Genomic DNA, 20,159 nt, shown 5'->3' on the forward strand with positions numbered 1-20,159 from the left:
CTGATCAGAACCAAACGACATCAGAACTACCGGAATCATCGGGAAGAGACCAAAGGACGCCGCAACCACCTCCAACGACAATATTAGAGGTATAGGATGCGGCGTCAATCTTCAAGGGCCCGAACTTCAGAGAGCTTCCATCGGCGTCGCCGAGATCTCCTCCGAATCCAGCCACCCACCACCACAACGAATCACCCTACTCTCAGCCCGAACACATCCGTGGGAATCAGAAGCCGGCGACCAATACCGAAGATGGGAACGGTACGGCCCCAGAGTCAACCGCCGGCGAAGATCGGAGCAAAAGTCTCCGTTTTCCAGAAAACCTAAGACGGACCACCACCGTAGACTAGGATGCATGGCCGTAAACTAAAAAGAAAAGAAGAAATAGAGATAAAAGAAAGTCTAAGACGATGACCGGACCGGCGGCGGCGAAGAGAGCCGGAACCGCCGGCCGGAAACTGAGAATCGACGGTAAGAAAACTCTAGAGAGAAGTCAGAGGAAACTAGAGAGAGAATGCTTTCTCCAGGAGATTATATTCCTTATTATGTTGTATGACATTTTAAGAAAAAAATATGTATTGGTTTGAAAATATAAACAGTGATGTAACCAAAATTCTAATCACTCTAATACAATTTGGAATTTAAAAATCATATCGTGACCATATGATATTATATTATATCAATTGCAGTGACCATTAATTTTAAGATATGAAAATACAGTGATAATAATTTGAGTATTATTCTTTGTATAAAAAAAAACTAAATTAATCCTCGCCGACCTCACCAGTCACGAGTCACGCCTCTAACATTTGTTTCTCAGTATTATCCTACAATTTTTGTTAAATATGAAGAAGAAAGAAAGAACAAATTATCACGAAATTCGAAAAGAAAAACTAAAAATAGGTTATCATAACATTGGTCACAAGACCTCAATGCCGATTCGTATTGACTTGAAAGTTTTTTTTTTTTTTTCCATCTGAAATATTATTATTAGAAAGGAACAGTAAAACAAAGGCCCAAACCCGGCCCAAACTACACTAACCAACCAGAAGGCCCACAAACACAAAACACTCCAAGCCCAAATGAAAAACGTGACCCAACAAAAGCACCGCTTCCCCGCAGCACGCCCCTCCACGTGTTGAAACCACAACCGTCTAGGAGACGCGTGTCGGACGCTGGCGCTTCGTCTTCTCACAAGGCTCGAGCACGCCGTCGGAGCCACAACCGCACCTTCACCGGAGCTTCAAGCCACCAACTCCATCCCAAACAGAGGTCGAGGCTGAATCAAATGACATGAGAACCACCGGATTCACCGGGAAAAGACCAAAGGACGCCGAAACCACCTTCAACGACAATATTAGAGGACTAGGCTTCAGCGTCAATCACCAAGGGCTCGAACTTCAGAGAGCATCCACCGGCGCCGCCGAGATCTCCTCCGAATCCAGCCACCAAACACCATAACGAAACACCTTCTTCTCAGCCCGAACACATCCGTGGGAATCAGAAGCCGGCGACCAATACCGAAGACGGAACCGGTATGATCCCAGAGTCAACCGCCGGCGAAGAACGGAGCATACGCCACCGTTTCCCGGAAAACCAAAGACGGACCACCACCGAAGACTATGATGCATGGCCGTAAACTAGAAAAAGAAAAAACAGATGCAAAGAAAAACGATGACCGGACCGGCGGCGGCTAAGAGAGCCGGAACCGCCGGCCAGAGACTGATGAACGACGGTAGGACTTTTCTAGAGAGATGTCAGAGGAAAGCTAGAGAGAGATTATTCAACAAATGCTCGTATTGACTTGAAAGTTATGTTTATGTTTCATTTGATGAAATATATCTCATTTTTATCTTTTATGTTTTTCTTTTCTTATAGTGCTGCTCAATAATGCAGCGAAGCAAAATAAAATGTTGAAGCTAAGGGAAAAGACAGATATGGCAGAAAATGGCAACATCAAACGGCTTGAAGAACAAAATTACGATGACCATCAAGAATGGTCTTCCTCCTTATATATATTTGTACATCTTTCCATGTGTCACCACCATGTACTTGAACCAAATAAGAGTCGGAAAAAAAAAAGATTAGGTAGTTCAACCATTTTTCAGTAAGGAGTTTGTTTCCTTGAAGTTGAGTTTGGGTACAATTATTTAGTTTTGATCCGACCTGTTTGTAAAATTGTAAGTAAATGAATCGAGTCAAATAGTCGGCATCAAGATATTAAAGACTATGCTCTGAATTGTATATGATAATTACATGTGATGTGACTACACACTTTTTTATTTGGTATTGACAGAGAAATAAATAGAAAATTTGGTGGTGGTTCCCAACTTAAGGTGCCAAGTGTTGATAAATTACAAGAAGCTTATGCTAAAGAAAGTCTGAGTTATCAATTTCTCTTTAACAACAATAATAAATCTTCCACTTTGTTTGGTTTTGAACATGGGCCATAACAATATTCAATTCAATGATGCTGCAGTCCGGAAGAAAAAGTAAGCAAGCTCTCTTAATGGGACCCAATTACATTGTAGATTATAGAGGCAAGAAAGAAAAAGACCCATGTCACATTTGTTTGTTGATTTCTTGGGTATTTATACATCTTTAGGATGGTTATCTAGACAAGAACGTGCATGTTTTATGAGGGCATGCTTCTAACTTCTAATATCATTCAGTTTTGTTTGATAGATTTTTTTTAGCTTAATACAATGAGCAAGGAATAAAGCTATGTCCTAAAAGCATGGGAGGTGACCATACGAAAGGCCCAACAAGCGAAGAAGCGAGCAACATGCTAGCGCATACAGAGAGAACAACTAGGAAAAACGGCTGTTAGCTTCAGCTTGTGGAGAGCCTACATGAGAGTCCTACGATGAGGTGATGATCTTTTGCATTATTGACATTCTTCAGGATTATCATTATCAGCAAAAAGCTTGAACACACTTACAATACCATAGAATATGATACTTCCTCTATATCAGCAGTTAATCCAAGACAGTACCTGAGGCGTTTCCGTGACTTTATTTTCAAACTCTTCACAGATGACAACTGACAGAGGGTTCATATTGTCTTTGTGCTTTTTAGGTTTCTTGTCTCCCAAGAAAGAAGGATGCAAATGATTTACATTCTTTATATTTTGGCAAGGGCTCAGCAACTAGTAAGTATTGTTTGTTTGTTTCAGTCCAAAGACCTTTCTGATTTTGAATCAAATATTGTAATCAACTTTGTAATCAGTTGAAAACCATATAAATGAATTATTCCTTCCCTAGAGATATTGGTTTGAGGGGCGAAGCTGGTTGTCGATGAGATGTATAATAAATAAGTTCACAATTTCACATAAATATAGAATCAGCCTCATATGGATCATCAAAGATACTTAGGGGATTATTGGAATCAGAATTTGGAAGGAGTTTAGTGATTTTAAAAGTTGAGAGATTTTTAGAAGTTAAGTAGAGTTGACAAATTTCTATCAAATACTTTGTATTGATTTCAACAGATTTTATTAATTATCATGGATTTGCATAATATATACTTTCAAAATATTTCTCGTTATAAGGCAATGTATACAATCTCTCTAGAATTTTTCCAAAAATAAAATCTCGAAAAAACCATATATATATAAACATATGAATTGATACAATGATACACATTTCTCATTTTCCTTATGTTTGGTGAGTTCCTGTTCTTATTGGTTTTCTTGTGATAATAATCAGTCTTGTTTTCTTTGACTTTTGTGATTTTCTCGAAACACTATTCTAGTTATCGTATAAGTTATATTTCTTCACCATTATTAAATCAAACAGTTGTTTTGTCAAATATGAAACTATAAAAAATATAATGAATTACAGATCATGTAAGTTTGGTTGCTTCGCCGTTATTGAGTTTGGTTTAGTGTGTTTACATAGATAAATATTCAATATGTGTATGTTTTTCTTACTTCACAGATTTCAGAAATCTTATGAATATAGGTAATATTTTCAAAGTCTAGTCTCATGAATAAAAATATAAGGAATCCACCTTCCAATAACAATAGAATTTAGTGGAATAGTAAAATCCATAATAACTAAACTTTATGAATAACAAAGGATTTGAGTGGAATTTAGAAATCATCAAACCAATAACAATGGATTTTGGTAAGACTTTTAAAATCTATAAACCAATAATAGTGGATTCTCAAAATTTTAAAATTCGTTTAGAATTCTTAAACCAATAACCCCCCTTAGTTACCACCAAGTTGCTTTTCTAAGATAAGTTTGCTCTAGGTAATCACATTTGGAACTCCAACTGTGACTGATTCTATTTATATAAAATGATAACAAAGTATAAATTTGAAGCTTTTTGACGAAAGGAAAGCAAAAAAAAAAAGATAGAAAGTTTGGTAAGTCGATGCTGAACAAGCAACAAGCAAGTTTTTATAAATATACAAAACTTTGGGCTACATAGTTACGTCGTGATGATCAGGGCATGATGCTATTCTTATGTTTTCTTCAGTAAATAAATAGAGTAAAGATTCCAATAATTGTTGTAAGTACACTTGCGGTTGTTGTCGTTTTTTGCAGGCCTTGACAAAGAATCTCCTTAAAAAAAAAATTAAGAAAAAAAGCTCTTGTTTTCTTACGAGGGTCGTCCCTAGGTTCGCTACAGAGGCACAGAGTATACAGTGGTATTATTTAAATCTGCGACTGTTGAAGTTAATTATTTCAATAATCTTAGCTTAGAGAAGAAAATGATTACGTGTTCTCGAGTTGGACCAATCACTTATTCACCACTACTAATGAAATCATTAAATAATCTAATTCAATTGTCCCTTCTCTTCTCAATCACTAATTAAATCATTAAATAATCTAATTCAATTGTTCCTTCTCTTCTCAATCACAATCGTCACCTAACGCATCACTAGACTAGACCTTGTAAAACGCGATCGCGTTTGGTGGCATAAAACAAATTAGCTTTTCGTCACCTTTTACAAAAATTACAGTAGCAAACCAAAAGAAGCGACAGCGACGGCGATTCGAGTCCTGCGTTTGTCGTTCTCGCCGATCACTCACTCACTCCTTCGCTTTTTTAGCTCGTCCTATGATCTGAACATTATCGGCGGCTGATTCACCCGCGATTTTCGGATTCACCGTACACTTCATCGTAGCAGATCATCTCTGCTTCTGTTTTGACCTTTTGAACTTAACGGCAACAGTCACGCAGAGGTACTAAGTTTGAAAACCCTATCGATCCCTTTGTACGTCGTCGTTTTCTAGTCCATGGCGCTACAATCTCCCGGCGCCACCGGAGCTTCATCCTCCGTCTCTCGCCTTCTCTCCTCCGCGAAACTAACTCCTACCAAGTCTCTCTTCTCCTCCGTTGACTTCCTCCTCGGATCATCCTACTCTATCTCCAAGGGAATCAAACGGCGTAACGAACTCTCCGCGTTTCGCGGCTTCACTCCACTGCTCAAGTCCTCGCTTAGGTCTCCGTTCTCGGCAAAGGCCGCCGGTGAAGCATCGCCTTCCTCCTCCTCCTCCGATCTAAAACCCGAGGTAATCGGTTTGGCTCTATGCGGTTCCTTTGTTCATCCACTGTTGATTCGATCTAGGTTTTGGCTTTTGACTTCGTTTTGCGGTTGCGTTGCGTTCGTTGTTAGGTGGCGTACTTGGAAGATATAGTTTCGGAGAAGGGAGAATGTGGAGTTGGATTCATCGCGCATTTGGAGAACGAGGCTACGCATAAGATTGTGAACGATGCTCTGATTGCGCTTGGTTGTATGGAGCACAGGGGAGGTTGTGGTGCTGATAACGCTTCTGGTGACGGTTCTGGCTTGATGACTTCCATCCCTTGGGATCTGTTTAACGAATGGGCTGAGAAGCAAGGGATGGCGATTTTTGATAAGCTGCATACTGGTGTTGGGATGGTGTTCTTACCTAGAGACGAAAACATTAGGAAAGAAGCTAAGAAAGGTGAAGCTAGAATAGTTTTTATGTGTATTGATTATGTATAACATCTTCTTTGCTAAATCATGTTTGAGGTTTGTTCTTCAGTGGTGACGAGTATTTTCGAGAAAGAGGGTCTGGAGGTGCTTGGATGGAGGGATGTACCTGTAGATCCGTCCATTGTAGGTCATTATGCCAAGAAGACAATGCCGAAAACGGAACAGGTCTTTGTTAGAATTGTCAAAGAAGATAAAGTAGACGACGTTGAAAGAGAGCTTTACATTTGCAGGAAGCTGATCGAAAGAGCAGTTGCTTCCGAAAGCTGGGCCTCTGAGCTTTACTTCAGCTCTTTGTCCAACCAGACCATTGTTTACAAAGGAATGCTTCGCTCAGAAGTTCTTGGGTTGTTTTACACCGACCTTCAGAATGATCTCTATAAATCTGCTTTTGCTATCTACCACCGGAGATTTAGCACAAATACTAGTCCTAGATGGCCTCTCGCTCAACCCATGAGGTTTCTTGGACACAATGGGGAAATCAACACCATACAGGTTATGCTTCTGTTCTGGTCGATAGGCTTTGATGGAATTTAGGACTTAGCTAGGACCTCTTAACTGAAACCAAACAAGTTTTGCAGGGGAACCTAAACTGGATGACATCTCGAGAAGCATCTCTAAGATCACCTGTCTGGCATGGACGTGAAAATGACATTCGCCCAATTAGCAATCCAAAGGCGTCGGACTCCTCTAATCTTGATAGTGCAGCAGAAGTAAGAGTCACTTGACCTCCTAACTTCTGTTTTCCCGTTGTGGTTCACTTTTGGAGAAATAAAGAAGAAGCTGAAATTGGTCTGTTACTTGTGACACTAAAACAAAAAGGCAATAGTGATATTCTGCTTACATCAAACATCTCTCTGACTGTTGACAAAAAAAAATTGGTTATGACTTGATTTATTCCTGCAAGAGTTCAATGTATTTATACTAGTGTGGTTGTGCAGCTTTTGATAAGAAGTGGGCGGACTCCAGAGGAATCTTTAATGATTCTTGTGCCAGAGGCATATAAAAATCACCCGACCTTAATGATTAAATACCCTGAGGTATTGCTTCGTGTTTGCTTTTTTGATCATTATGGATACTTGCAAGTCCTTCTCTTATCTGCTATTTAACTGTAGGCTGTAGACTTTTATGATTACTACAAGGGACAGATGGAGCCCTGGGATGGACCTGCATTGGTATTGTTCAGGTAATTTGCTTGGTGATTTCTGATATTTAGTCATGCGAGTAAGATTGACATTTCAGTTGCCCTTATTCCTCGGAAATTTATCAAACAAAGAAACCTGAATACTCATTACTGTTCTCAGAGGCTTGCAAGTCTTGATCACTCTGATATTTGCTGTTCTTCTTTTAAAAATGTCCACAACTGTGGACAATTGGCGGGCAAATGATCCTGATGGTAATTTGTCCCTCAGAGTAATAAGCAGTTTAGCTAGGAAGTCTGTTGCATTTCTTTTTTCTGCTTTCACATTTTAAACTTAGCTTGAGTTGTTTGTTTCAGTGATGGAAAGACTGTAGGAGCTTGCCTCGACCGCAATGGACTTCGGCCTGCTAGATATTGGCGGACAAGTGATAATGTTGTCTATGTAGCCTCTGAGGTGCGTTTGTCTTTTACTCTTTGTACTTGTTCTTTATCTACGCATGGTGGTAATGATTGCCAGCAGATGTTGGGCTTATGTTGAATCTTAAAGCTTGACATGTCAGAAAACCAGTTCGTTTAATTTTTTTGGTAGTTTTTCGTCTTTCTTTCTTGACATAGCTATGCGAATTGGTTTTCTGAGATAGATGACCAGTATAAACTAGTTTCTTGGTGATCTTTTAGTGTAAAATCTAGGAGTATTTTAAATCCACCTAGGAAATCAAGTTTTTTGTAGAAACCGAGTCAGTGCTTTACAAATGAATATAGATAATTGTTTAGTATACACTGGGCTCTGGTATATTTTTTGTTTATATCTTGGCTTCAGTAAGTTGCTAAGTCATGCCTTTATACAGGTCGGAGTTCTTCCAATGGATGAATCGAAGGTCACCATGAAGGGTCGTCTAGGACCTGGCATGATGATATCTGTTGACTTAGAAAGTGGACAGGTTGGTGCACCTGACCATGCTCTTAATTTCTAATCTGTCCGATTTATAATTTTGGAGTTGTCCCCCATTGCTAATATGTGAAATTTCAGGTATATGAGAACACAGAAGTGAAGAAGCGGGTAGCATCATATAACCCATATGGAAAGTGGGTTAGTGAAAACCTGCGAACCCTAAAGCCTTCTACTTTTCTTTCGTCAGCAGTCATGGAGACTGAAGAGACCTTAAGACGCCAACAGTAAGCCTTTTTGTTCTCCTGCTCTATACTTCCATCATATGTTATTATGCGCAACATCTAAGGATTAAGTCAAAGTACTTAACTTTTCATAACTGCTATTGTCTTCTTGTATTCGGGGCATATATCAGTTGTGTGGGTGAAAATGTTGATTTTATTCGAAGTACAAAGTTCATCAGTAGCCTGTAATTGCTTTTCTTATCAAAAACTAATTTTGGCTATTCTACTTTGAGGGACTAGGGCGTTTGGCTACTCGAGTGAAGATGTTCAAATGGTAATTGAGTCAATGGCTGCACAGGGAAAAGAACCGACGTTTTGCATGGGGGATGATACTCCAGTGGCTGTATTGTCTCAGAAGCCACATATGCTTTATGATTATTTCAAGCAGCGGTTTGCTCAGGTTTGTTCTTACAATTTGAAATGTCTATTTTCTCTGATCTATTTTAGTTGAATACGTGCTTTGTCCTAGTAAAGCATTGAACTGTCCTTGAAATGGTTCCTTTGTGGTTTGTCACATGGTCTACTTACAGGTTACGAATCCAGCCATTGACCCTCTGCGAGAAGGATTGGTGATGTCACTGGAAGTTAATATTGGAAAGCGTGGGAATATATTGGAGGTTGGGCCTGAGAATGTGTCACAGGTAAGAGTGCTTAAAATTAGGATTTTTTTTTGTCTTAGATATATGTTGCTTTTGCAAGATTTCATTCAGACTTGTGATTTCATGACCAGGTTGTTTTGTCTGGTCCTGTACTAAATGAACGGGAGCTTGAAGGTTTGCTCAGCGATCCACATTTGAAATCTCAAGTCTTGCCCACATTTTTTGACATACATAGAGGAATTGACGGGTCTTTGAAGAAGGCTCTTCTAAAACTCTGCGAAGCGGCAGATGAAGCTGTTCGTAATGGTTCCCAAGTGCTTGTTCTCTCAGACAGATCTGATAATCCGGTACAAACATCTTTCCAAGTGTATGCTGTCATTGTAATTTTAGGGCTATAATATATCAATGTTTGGTTATCACCTTTCACTTTTTTTTTTCTAACAGCTATACGCTAGGCTCTCTTTCTGGACTAGCGACATTGTTGTCTTTGCTCTTGCTATCTTTATATATTTCATAACTTCACTTTTAATGTTTACTCAGCAGCCTGTCCCTTTTTTCAGGAACCCACTCGACCTGCAATTCCAATGTTGTTGGCGGTAGGTGCTGTTCACCAACATCTGATCGAGAACGGTCTTCGGATGTCAGCTTCGATAATTGCAGATACAGCTCAATGCTTTAGTACGCATCACTTTGCATGTTTGATTGGATATGGAGCAAGGTTTTTACTCTTCCTTTTCATTGAATCTTTCATCTTATCAGGATGTTTTTTTCATGCAAAAGCAGCAAGTCATGTGGAATTCTTATGTATTTTATTCTCTCTATCTTTTATACCAAATGCTAGCACTCTCTAACGGGCTCATTAATCTCTAGTTTATATTACGCTCTTATTTAATGTTTAGTTGGCTTGCGAGTGCTTTCCCAACTGTTTGATGTCACGTCTATTAAAATGATACTGGCTCTATGTCTGCAACTATATTTCAGTGCTATATGCCCGCACCTGGCACTGGAGACATGCAGACAGTGGCGTCTGAGCAACAAGACCGTGAACATGATGAGAAACGGAAAAATGCCCACTGTAACTATGGAACAGGCTCAAAAGAATTATCGCAAGGTCAGACATGTTAATGATTCTAAACTTTAAATATGTGGCAAATTTTGCTGTCATTTGATTTCTCCCTTGCATGTATATATTTCCCTGTTGTAACACTGCCTGTCTTTAAAAGAAATGGAAGAAGCATCCTAAGATTCTTTTAATTGCTACCGCAGGCTGTTAACACTGGTCTTCTTAAGGTTCTTTCTAAGATGGGCATCTCATTATTCTCCAGGTTTAATTTCTCAACTATCTATTTTATTTTTTCTATCCTAATCACTATCTGATTATTTCCAATTTTTAATGCCTGAGCTCTCTATTTTCAGTTATTGTGGAGCACAAATATTTGAGATTTATGGATTGGGGAAGGAAGTTGTTGAATTTTCATTCCGTGGTAGTGCATCTCGAATTGGTGGATTAACTTTGGATGAGGTCAGAATACTCCCAAATCTTTTGGAATACTAAGATTTAATGAGTTACCTGGTTTAAGTAAATATTTGTTGGAGCATTTTTCTCAGATATCAAATTCTTACCTCTTTGATATTAAGGTTCTGGACCTCAGTTCTATGCTATATTTATTTATATTCTCAAACCTAAGGAGCGTATACTAATATTTGCACACATTCTCAAATATGTGTGTGCTTTGGGGTTCTGTATTAGACCTCTATGTATAGTAGTGTGTTTTCTTTTCTAGATGGTTGATTTAGCTTGCCTATTGAGAACTTTAAGAAGATGAATAGCTCAAGTGTAATTGCTAAATATAGTCGGAGCTAGAGTGGAGATTTATACTGATGAATGGTAACCTCTTATGGCAGTAGCTGTATGTTTATCCCTAAATTGTCTGTGTAAATGCCTTGGTGAAGCATTGATTTGAAAATTGTTGAAAGTTCTGATTAAAGCCTGAGATCTCGTCTAGTGTCGAATGCTTCTCACGATTTTTTATCTTTCAAGTAAATATAATTTCTATTCAAAGAGACTTCAGGGCCACTCATCCTCTTTCATATATCCTGCAGCTGGCTAGGGAGACGCTAACTTTTTGGATGAGGGCATTTTCTGAGGATACAGCGAAACGGCTAGAGAACTTTGGTTTCATTCAATTTAGGCCTGGAGGTACCTTTCTAGACTAAAACCGTAATTGGTATCAGCTTTTTTAAGTCCACAAACACATGTATACTACTGTCTGTTTATACGTACAAGGTTGTCGGGTTAATTAGAGCTTTTGAATTGTATACTTTCTTACATAACAAGCTTGACTATGCACAGACGCACCTTTCTCTACGCTATTTTACTGTTCCTTTAGTAAGCTTAGTCATTGCCACTCTTTAAGCACAAGCTTCTAGTATTATCCTTGATTGAGTATTATTCCTTATTTGAAAGGCGAATATCATGGAAACAATCCAGAGATGTCTAAATTACTTCATAAAGCCGTCCGCGAAAAGAGTGAAACAGCCTATGCAGTCTATCAGCAGCATTTATCCAACCGTCCTATTACAGTGAGTGAGCTACACTCTCATCTTCATATCCGATCCTGTATTCTGTAACAAGTGAATATTATTCTTTATATATTCTTCTGCTGTAGGTTTTCCGCGATCTTCTTGAGTTCAAAAGTGACCGTAAACCTATTCCAGTTGGGAAGGTTGAACCTGCTTCCTCCATTGTGGAGCGATTTTGTACAGGTGGAATGTCTCTTGGAGCAATCTCTAGAGAAACTCATGAGACAATTGCTATTGCGATGAACAGATTAGGAGGAAAGTCCAATTCAGGGGAAGGAGGCGAGGTAATTCTTATCTATTTAAGATTTTATTTAACTTCAAAAAGCATAATACCACATTAGTTGCTAAGTTCACTGTCTATCTTTGTAGGATCCGATCCGCTGGAAGCCGCTAACAGATGTTGTTGATGGATACTCTTCAACGCTGCCACACCTTAAAGGTCTTCGAAATGGGGATACAGCTACAAGTGCTATTAAGCAGGTACTAAGAGTCAACTTAACTAGTGGTCATTTTCATGTGTAGTGTGGTAATTCTCAGGAAGTCATTTTATTCCCTCCATTCAGATTCTTAATGAATTCCCTCCATTCAGATTCTTAATGATTTTCAAATACCAAAATGATCTTGTGTCTTCCCATAGGTTGCTTCAGGGCGTTTTGGTGTCACTCCGACGTTTTTGGTTAATGCAGACCAGTTGGAAATTAAAGTTGCTCAAGGAGCGAAGCCAGGTGAAGGTGGCCAGCTTCCTGGGAAAAAAGTTAGCGCATATATTGCTAGACTTAGAAACTCTAAACCAGGAGTTCCGCTTATATCTCCACCTCCACATCATGATATTTATTCCATAGAGGATTTGGCACAGTTGATCTTTGACCTTCATCAGGTACCTTTCTTCGACTGTAAATATTTGGCCAACTTTGAGAATCTGGGGTTCCCTCTTAACAAAAATTAATAATCAGGTCAACCCCAAGGCGAAAGTTTCAGTCAAGCTTGTATCAGAAGTTGGAATAGGAACAGTTGCCTCAGGTGTTGCGAAGGCTAACGCTGATATCATACAGGTATGCAACTTTGCCATCAGTTTGCTTCTAAAATATACTCTCCGGGCCATGGTTAGGCTAGATATTTAATCAGTATAAACTTGAATCCAAGAACCACTTGTATCATTCATGCCTCTTCTAGTTTTCCCAGTGACTAATTTTGTTTTCTTTATACAAACACATGTGTAAATTCAAATGTGTCTTTGACTAGCAGAAACATGGTTATGCAATTGCGAATTTCTGAACTTATGATGCTTTTTTTGTTTACAGATATCAGGGTATGATGGTGGAACTGGAGCTAGCCCTATAAGTTCCATAAAGCATGCCGGTGGCCCATGGGAACTTGGACTAGCTGAAACCCAGCAGGTATAGTCTTCTCGTGGGAATTTTCTTTTTTGTAAAGTTTGTAGCCGAAAGCCGTATATCTTTTTATCAGCTTCAATTTTCCCTTATAATTCTTGTCTATGGAAATCTAATTAAATATTTTGCAGACTCTCATTGGAAATGGACTCAGGGAAAGAGTGATTATCAGGGTTGATGGAGGATTCAAGAGTGGTGTTGATGTGTTGATTGCTGCAGCTATGGGTGCCGATGAGTATGGGTTTGGTACCCTGGCAATGATTGCCACAGGATGTATTATGGCTCGCATTTGCCACACTAATAACTGCCCTGTTGGTGTTGCCAGTCAGGTAAACTGAAACTCTTCTAACTAATTCATGTTTCTTTTCCAGTTTCGTTAACCAATTCCCACTAACATTTTCCTAAACTTTGATTACAGAGAGAGGAGCTGCGTGCACGTTTCCCTGGTCTACCTGGTGATCTTGTCAATTTCTTCTTGTATATTGCAGAGGAGGTAATCTTCAAGAATATCTCACTGATATAAAACTATCACCAATTTTTGATGCCTAACATTTCGTCTTAATTTTGGTAGGTGAGGGGCATATTAGCTCGGTTGGGATATGAAAAATTGGATGACATAATTGGGCGGACAGATTTGCTAAAGCCTAGAGATATCTCGCTCGTGAAAACTCATCTTGACCTCAGTTATCTCTTATCTGTAAGTAGTCCGGAATTATGTTTATTGCTTTTCAAGCTGTATGGGTGTATATAGCTGTTTTTTTTCCTTCAAATTTGCAGTCCGTTGGGCTGCCAAAGCGTAGCAGTACTTCCATTAGGAAGCAGGAGGTTCACTCAAATGGTCCAGTCCTTGATGATATTCTCCTCCAGGATCCGGAGGTAACTAGTAGTGTCTTTTACTGATTGACTATTTAACTGACTGTTTCGTTATGTAACTTGTATTTATGGTAACGGAGAGAAGACTTTATTCTTACATATACAAGTGGACTTAATGCTTAGTTTTTGATTGTTTCCCAGATAATGGATGCAATTGAGAATGAAAAAACGGTTCACAAAACCATGAGTATATACAATGTGGACCGTGCTGTTGGCGGTAGGATTGCAGGAGTAATTGCGAAGAAATACGGAGACACTGGTTTTGCTGGACAACTGAACCTAACGTAAGCTACGATACAGTTAACACAAAACAAATTTTGAGTATATATAATGAAAACTAACTTACATGATCCACTATGTACCCCCTTATAGGTTCAATGGAAGTGCTGGCCAATCTTTTGCATGTTTTCTAAGTCCTGGAATGAATATACGTCTTGTAGGTGAAGCCAACGACTATGTAGGAAAGGTGATTCTCAAAATCAATGCTTGCTTTGTACAATATTTTCCGAGAAATGGTCTCTTAATAAATACTCTTTTACCTCTCAAGGGAATGGCCGGAGGTGAAGTTGTGATATTACCAGTGGAGTCGACTGGCTTTCTTCCTGAAGACGCAACTATTGTAGGAAACACTTGTCTGTATGGTGCAACCGGTGGTTTACTATTTGTCAGAGGCAAAGCAGGAGAGAGATTCGCTGTTAGAAACTCTCTAGCTCAAGCTGTTGTTGAAGGCACTGGAGATCACTGCTGTGAATATATGACTGGTGGTTGTGTAGTCGTACTTGGGAAGTAAGTAAAATACTTTCTTTTGGTTCAACCTCGAAAACCAAAACCTAGAACGTAAAGAGTGTCCTAACCGCCAAATGTTACTTCTTTGAAATTGCAGAGTCGGTAGAAATGTAGCTGCAGGGATGACAGGTGGACTGGCGTATATTCTTGACGAGGACAACACTCTCCTCCCTAAGGTTTTAACATCAACCAAGTCCTCTTGAGATATCTCGAAATAACATTTCACTGAAATTAAACGCATTGAAACAGGTGAACAAAGAGATAGTGAAGATCCAAAGAGTGACTTCACAAGTGGGACAAATACAGCTAAAGAGCCTGATCCAAGCCCATGTGGTAAGTCTCTTTCCTTTCTCTTCGTACCCCCTACCCGTTCAATTTTCCAACTGTTTACATGTAAAATCATCTGAATATTCGGTTCTTGACATAAATAAACAGGAGAAAACAGGGAGTAGTAAAGGAGCAACGATTGTGGAGGAATGGGACAAGTATCTTGCAATGTTCTGGCAACTCGTACCGCCGAGTGAAGAAGATACGCCGGAAGCTAACTCCGACCACCAGGTGAAAACAACCACCGGGGAAGAAGAGCAAGTGTCGAACACATTTGCAGTGTAGTTGCGAGAAGTAAACTCTTCTTTGTACAGTCAGAAGTCATGGCGGACATAAGTTTCAGTTTCTGAGTGTTGTTGCTACATTACAACAAGTTCGCCATTTGCTTTTGACATGATGATTTGTTTTCTAATTCGGTCTGGATTCGGTTATCTTCCGGTCGTTAAATAATAAAAGGAAGTCCTCCATGTTTGTACTTTCGTATGCATATAGTCTTCAACCGCCGATTATGAAAACATAGCATTTTCAATTCTTCTCCACTGTTTTTCTTTTCCAATTAGAATGCTCAACTTGGTTTGATTTTCATTTTTATATAATAGGGATCATAAAATTATACACATCATATACGTTGAATATCGACTATACATAGATTTATTACAGGTTCTTGGCTTCCTGAAAAAAACAGAAAAAAAAGTCTGACAGGCTGTGGTTACTCTGTCACTGGTTCGAATCCGCTTCTTTTCCAACTACAACTCGTGAATGAGATATTTTCCTAGTAATGCATCAAATCAAATACGTTGAACGTTTTAAGACGAAATACCACAGTTTCTAACAACCGATGCTTTTGTTTGTGTCCCCATTAGAGGCAATGTGGGTCACAAGAAAGGTACATGTGTGTCCATTTGTCAAAGAAAACTCAATTCAGTTTGATGATTACTCCCTCTTGTCTCAGCTCTCACGTGATTAACGAAACAGAGATATAGCTGACATGTGTCAAAGTGCGTGTCTTGACGACAAGTTTTAGTCGTGTCCCATGAATTTTTCCAATCCTTGAAAGTTCTTAAACACTTCGAAAGTTATTTTAAGCACCAAGAAAAATTGGAATTGACACGTTCATTGCATCCTCACCGAAAGCAGTAGATGTCAGATTACTAATTTTACCAAAACAAGAAAAAAAGATTAGAAGAAAAGAAATGGCAAAGAGAGTTTAAGTTCAGTGTATTTCCGAGAGAAGTTATTACGTCCTCTTCTCTCCTTATCGATTCATTGTATTTTCCCTTTTCCGCTTCAATTATTCAAATTTTCTCTATAAATTTCGTGAAATCTCTGCCGTTTTTCTTTTCTAAAATAATTCTGCCGTTAGTTTTGACTGTTTGTTTGGAAATGAATTAAACTCAGTTTTTTGGTGACATTTTAAAAATGATCAAGAAACGCAAGAACCTAGCTATTCCTTTTTATTAACGACCAGACATTATATATCAAAATATAACCTCTTGATTGGAGAATAAACGGTAACATTAGCAAGCTTTGGTCGAGGAGTATGGACTGGGCCGGTCTTTGAGTCAAATCTGAACTAACCCTTGAGTGCGGCTTTAATTTTTATTTTTTTCTGTCAATGTGGCTTTTATTTATAAAAAAAAATCAGCTTTTAAACTTATAACTACATTCTCGTCGTATATTGGCTATTACCTAATTTGAAATTCAAAAGAGAAATTATTTTTCAACGAAACAAGAAAACAAATTATATGTTAATCATCATTTTCCATTGCTTGTGGTTTTCTAGAAACGCCCTCTGGATGAAGGGCGGATGCAGAAGTAAATTTAACAGGGGACACAAAAAAGTTTTCATTGTATTTTTTTGGAGTTGGGGGCATTTATATATATTTATAGCATTTGCTGAAGAAATTTTAAAAATTAGTTGGGGGCTGCCCCCGTACGTCATACACTGATATGGAATAAACAGTTTGTTCCAAAATTTGAAAAAAAAAGAGCTTGGGGCAAACCAAATTCGTCAACAAGCATTTAGATATTCATGAGTTGGGCATTCAGCAATTAATGAATTAATGACACTGAAAAAGGTTAGTAGATTGAAGTTCATTTCACAGGACCCACTAAACTTCCCAATATTATGCATCATTTACGTATAAATGTCTCAAATAAAACAAAAGATTAAAGACTGTTTCCGTGAATTATCGGAATTGATTCCACAATACCCGCAGCGTATTATGATTAGCTTAAATCTATTTTCTTGTTTAAATTTCAATACTACTTTTAGTTTAAGTAACATCACAGTTTCAAGACTTTAAAATTTTTAAGAGTTTTCCTATGGAGTCTTCCAGCTGATTTATAAAGAGCCGGAATTGTTTTTGTTTGTTTATTGATATTTGGCATTCGTTTTATCGAATTATTTTACAACGCCCCCAAAGTATTCACTCAGAGTTTCAGCTTTCTATCGAGAGTGAAGTCGAGCGGAAATTGAGCTTGATTTTATTATGTTCTTACTGAGATTTTATGATGTTGCATGTATACTTTTATTTAATAAAAAGCCTGTATACTTCGATATATAACGTCTTTTGAAAATCCATGCTCAAGTTAAATTAAAATTTACATTGACCCGGACCAGAAGATCCAATTTGACAGATTAGAAGAAAAAAAAGGGTTCTAAACAAGAATCAAATGAAAATGCATACAATTTTCATAAAGAAGAAACCAAAACCCATTAAACGACGTCGAAGACGCATTTTTCATAAATCATGTATAATCAGGATCAATCGACTCATTGTCTCACCATCACGTTACATGTCTACATACGTATTGTCAAAGGAAGAAAGAGGAGGATGGTAGATGGCTAAGTAAATAAGCATTACCATTAGCACCACCGGAATTCCCATCAAAATCATCGGCGGCGGTGGAAGCGGCGGAAGAACGGCTGGAAGCACCGTCAAAAGCACGATAACCACCCCGACCATAAACATTCCGATAACCTAAAAATTCTGTGAATTTTCTTTACTTCCTACAAATTTTGCTTTCAGTGTTCATGCACAAATGTTTGTGTTGTGTGTATATATATTGTCATGTAGATTTTTTTTTCATTTAAGAGGGTGTTATTGGTTTATGTATTTTAGTGGATTTGAAAATCTAATCTAAATCTAGTGTTATTGGTTATATGATTTTAAAATCCATATTTAAATCCACTGTTATTGGTTTTATGATTTATAAACAAATTTTAAAATCATGTGTTATTCAATAACAATGATTTATGTATGGATTTGATTTGTAATTGTATTTGATTGGATTTTAAAATGTTTTTAAGTTAAAAATACAAAGGAACAAATATTGAACTGAACCTTGATATTTTGATTGGATTTGTATTTTTGTTTTTTTTCATTACTTTACGTTTGGCATGACAAGATAAACATCAAAGCTGCTTTGATGGTTTTCTGCTGGGTTTTATGGTTCGCTTTTGGTGGTGATGTTGCTGTGTTCTGTAGGAGATCTTATCTGTGTATCTCATTGCAATGACTCGGTTACTGTAGTCACAGTTTTTCAACTTGTTTATTATAACAAAGAGAAACTATAATAAACACGTGCATGATCAACATCTCGAACAGATGTTAAAATTTTCAATATATCAATTTTGTGATGGCTTTAGGAAGATAATTGAAAAAATTTAGCCACTTCATGGTGCTACATTATACCAAGTTTTCCAGTCCGAAGCATCTTCTCTCCTAAACTCGTAGGTCTACTTATAAATTCATTTGGTTCATTTACAACAATTCAGTTCTTTTGATTTTGCAATTCATATCAGTAAATTTTCAAATCCACTTGCTTGATTTGAAAATCATTAGATTTATGGAAGATTTCTAAATCTAATGAAGATTTATAAATCCACTAAACTACTAGAACCAATAACCCCCACTAAATGTTTTTTGTCAGTTTTGCTTTTTATGTGTGAGAGAGAAAGACGTTACAGCTTACAGGTGAAGCTCATGCACTGAGGAGCCACATTTTCCAATTCAGTATTCACCCAATGACAATAAACACCCTTTTCCTTTTTCATTTATATTTCTTTAAAGCTCAGTTAATTAGATTTCTTTAAATGCACACTTATGAGATTTTTTTTTTGAAAGATAAAACTTATGATATTTTTGAGACCCATAAATCACCCAAATTACCATTAATAACTAAGTTTGTTTTATCAGTATCTTTAATAAACCATAAAATCAATTTTAAGTACTTTTCTTAAAAGAGAAACTGAAACAAGATAGTAATACCAAATCATAAAAAACAAGAAAAAAAAACTGAAGTTTGACATAGTACTAGCTAGGTATTAGCGTGGCGGCTTTAATTAGTTGCCATTTATGTGCTTTTAGATGACTGAAACCGCAAGGAGGGTTGGTGTATTAGAGGAAAGTGTGTGTTCGATACTCTGAATCTGAATCAAGTCGTGCTAAGTGTATTTATTTCTTCTCATTCCATATACATTTAACTTAATTTATAGCGATTGTCCGTTTTCATTTTTCTTAACACATATTCCACCTGTTTCAAAAATACATATTTTAGAATTTTCACGTATATTAAAAAATATTTATTAAAATTTGATTGTAAATGCATTATTTTTTATGAATAACAATTTTTCATAATTCTTTTAGCTAACAGAAATTTAATAAACACCAATAATTTTTTTTTTGAAATTTACCAATTTTCATTAAATAATACATTAAAAAGGTAAAAAAATGTATCTTTTAAAAATAATATTTTTTTCAAAAATATTGATCTTTTGAAACTAAGAAAGTAATTTATTTAAATAAATTATATTTGTATTTGATTAGTTTACTACGTGTTTCTAAATTTTTGTTCTATATGCATATCAAATTTTAAATTCAATAATATATTTTTTACACTTTTAATGTTTTGTAATTAATAAAGTTAAAATTTTCACTAGGTATTTAATTGAACCACTTCATAAGACTAACCTTCGAAAGTAATATTTTGTTAGTAAACATTTTTCATGTGACTCTTCAAGTTAATGTACTTCTTATTATACCTCTTATTAAAAGATAAAAGAACATTGAATTATAATCATTATAATTTGGTTCAGATAATATTTTGAAATGTTGATGGTTTAGAATTTAACACGTGTCGATAAAAATTAATACATTCTAATATATTATTTTGTTTTGTTTTTAAGTTTATTTTATTTAAAATAAAATTATACCATTCATATATTGAATATTTTAAGTTTTGAAACAATGTGTATTAGTTAACGTCTAAAACATTTTTAAAAACACAATAAAAATCTAAAGCATTAATCG

At 37.0% G+C, this 20,159-nt stretch overlaps 1 protein-coding gene across 2 annotated transcripts; it reads left to right on the forward strand.

Moving 5' to 3' along the window:
* Positions 1 to 4,920: 4,920 nt before the first annotated feature.
* On the forward strand, positions 4,921 to 15,321 carry LOC108854286 (ferredoxin-dependent glutamate synthase 2, chloroplastic). Of its 2 annotated transcripts, none has more exons than XM_018627808.2 (33): positions 4,921 to 5,525; positions 5,630 to 5,942; positions 6,024 to 6,466; positions 6,553 to 6,684; positions 6,913 to 7,011; positions 7,087 to 7,157; positions 7,470 to 7,566; positions 7,961 to 8,053; positions 8,143 to 8,288; positions 8,526 to 8,685; positions 8,816 to 8,926; positions 9,016 to 9,231; positions 9,445 to 9,602; positions 9,866 to 9,995; positions 10,151 to 10,209; positions 10,301 to 10,406; positions 10,988 to 11,084; positions 11,352 to 11,467; positions 11,554 to 11,751; positions 11,837 to 11,947; positions 12,105 to 12,344; positions 12,421 to 12,519; positions 12,769 to 12,864; positions 12,990 to 13,187; positions 13,277 to 13,351; positions 13,430 to 13,555; positions 13,636 to 13,734; positions 13,873 to 14,015; positions 14,104 to 14,197; positions 14,279 to 14,517; positions 14,615 to 14,693; positions 14,767 to 14,850; positions 14,953 to 15,321. In XM_018627808.2, the coding sequence occupies exons 1-33, from the start codon at positions 5,250 to 5,252 to the stop codon at positions 15,127 to 15,129; spliced, it is 4,881 nt and encodes a 1,626-aa protein (XP_018483310.1). In that variant the 5' UTR covers positions 4,921 to 5,249; the 3' UTR covers positions 15,130 to 15,321. The 2 variants fall into 2 exon arrangements, with proteins under 2 accessions (XP_018483310.1, XP_018483311.1); XM_018627809.2 differs by lacking the exon at positions 4,921 to 5,525 and having other exon boundaries at positions 5,800 to 5,942; positions 6,024 to 6,139; positions 6,205 to 6,466.
* Positions 15,322 to 20,159: the final 4,838 nt, after the last annotated feature.

Source organism: Raphanus sativus, chromosome 4 (genome assembly GCF_000801105.2).
Source record: "Raphanus sativus cultivar WK10039 chromosome 4, ASM80110v3, whole genome shotgun sequence".
Classification (NCBI taxonomy): domain Eukaryota; kingdom Viridiplantae; phylum Streptophyta; class Magnoliopsida; order Brassicales; family Brassicaceae; genus Raphanus; species Raphanus sativus.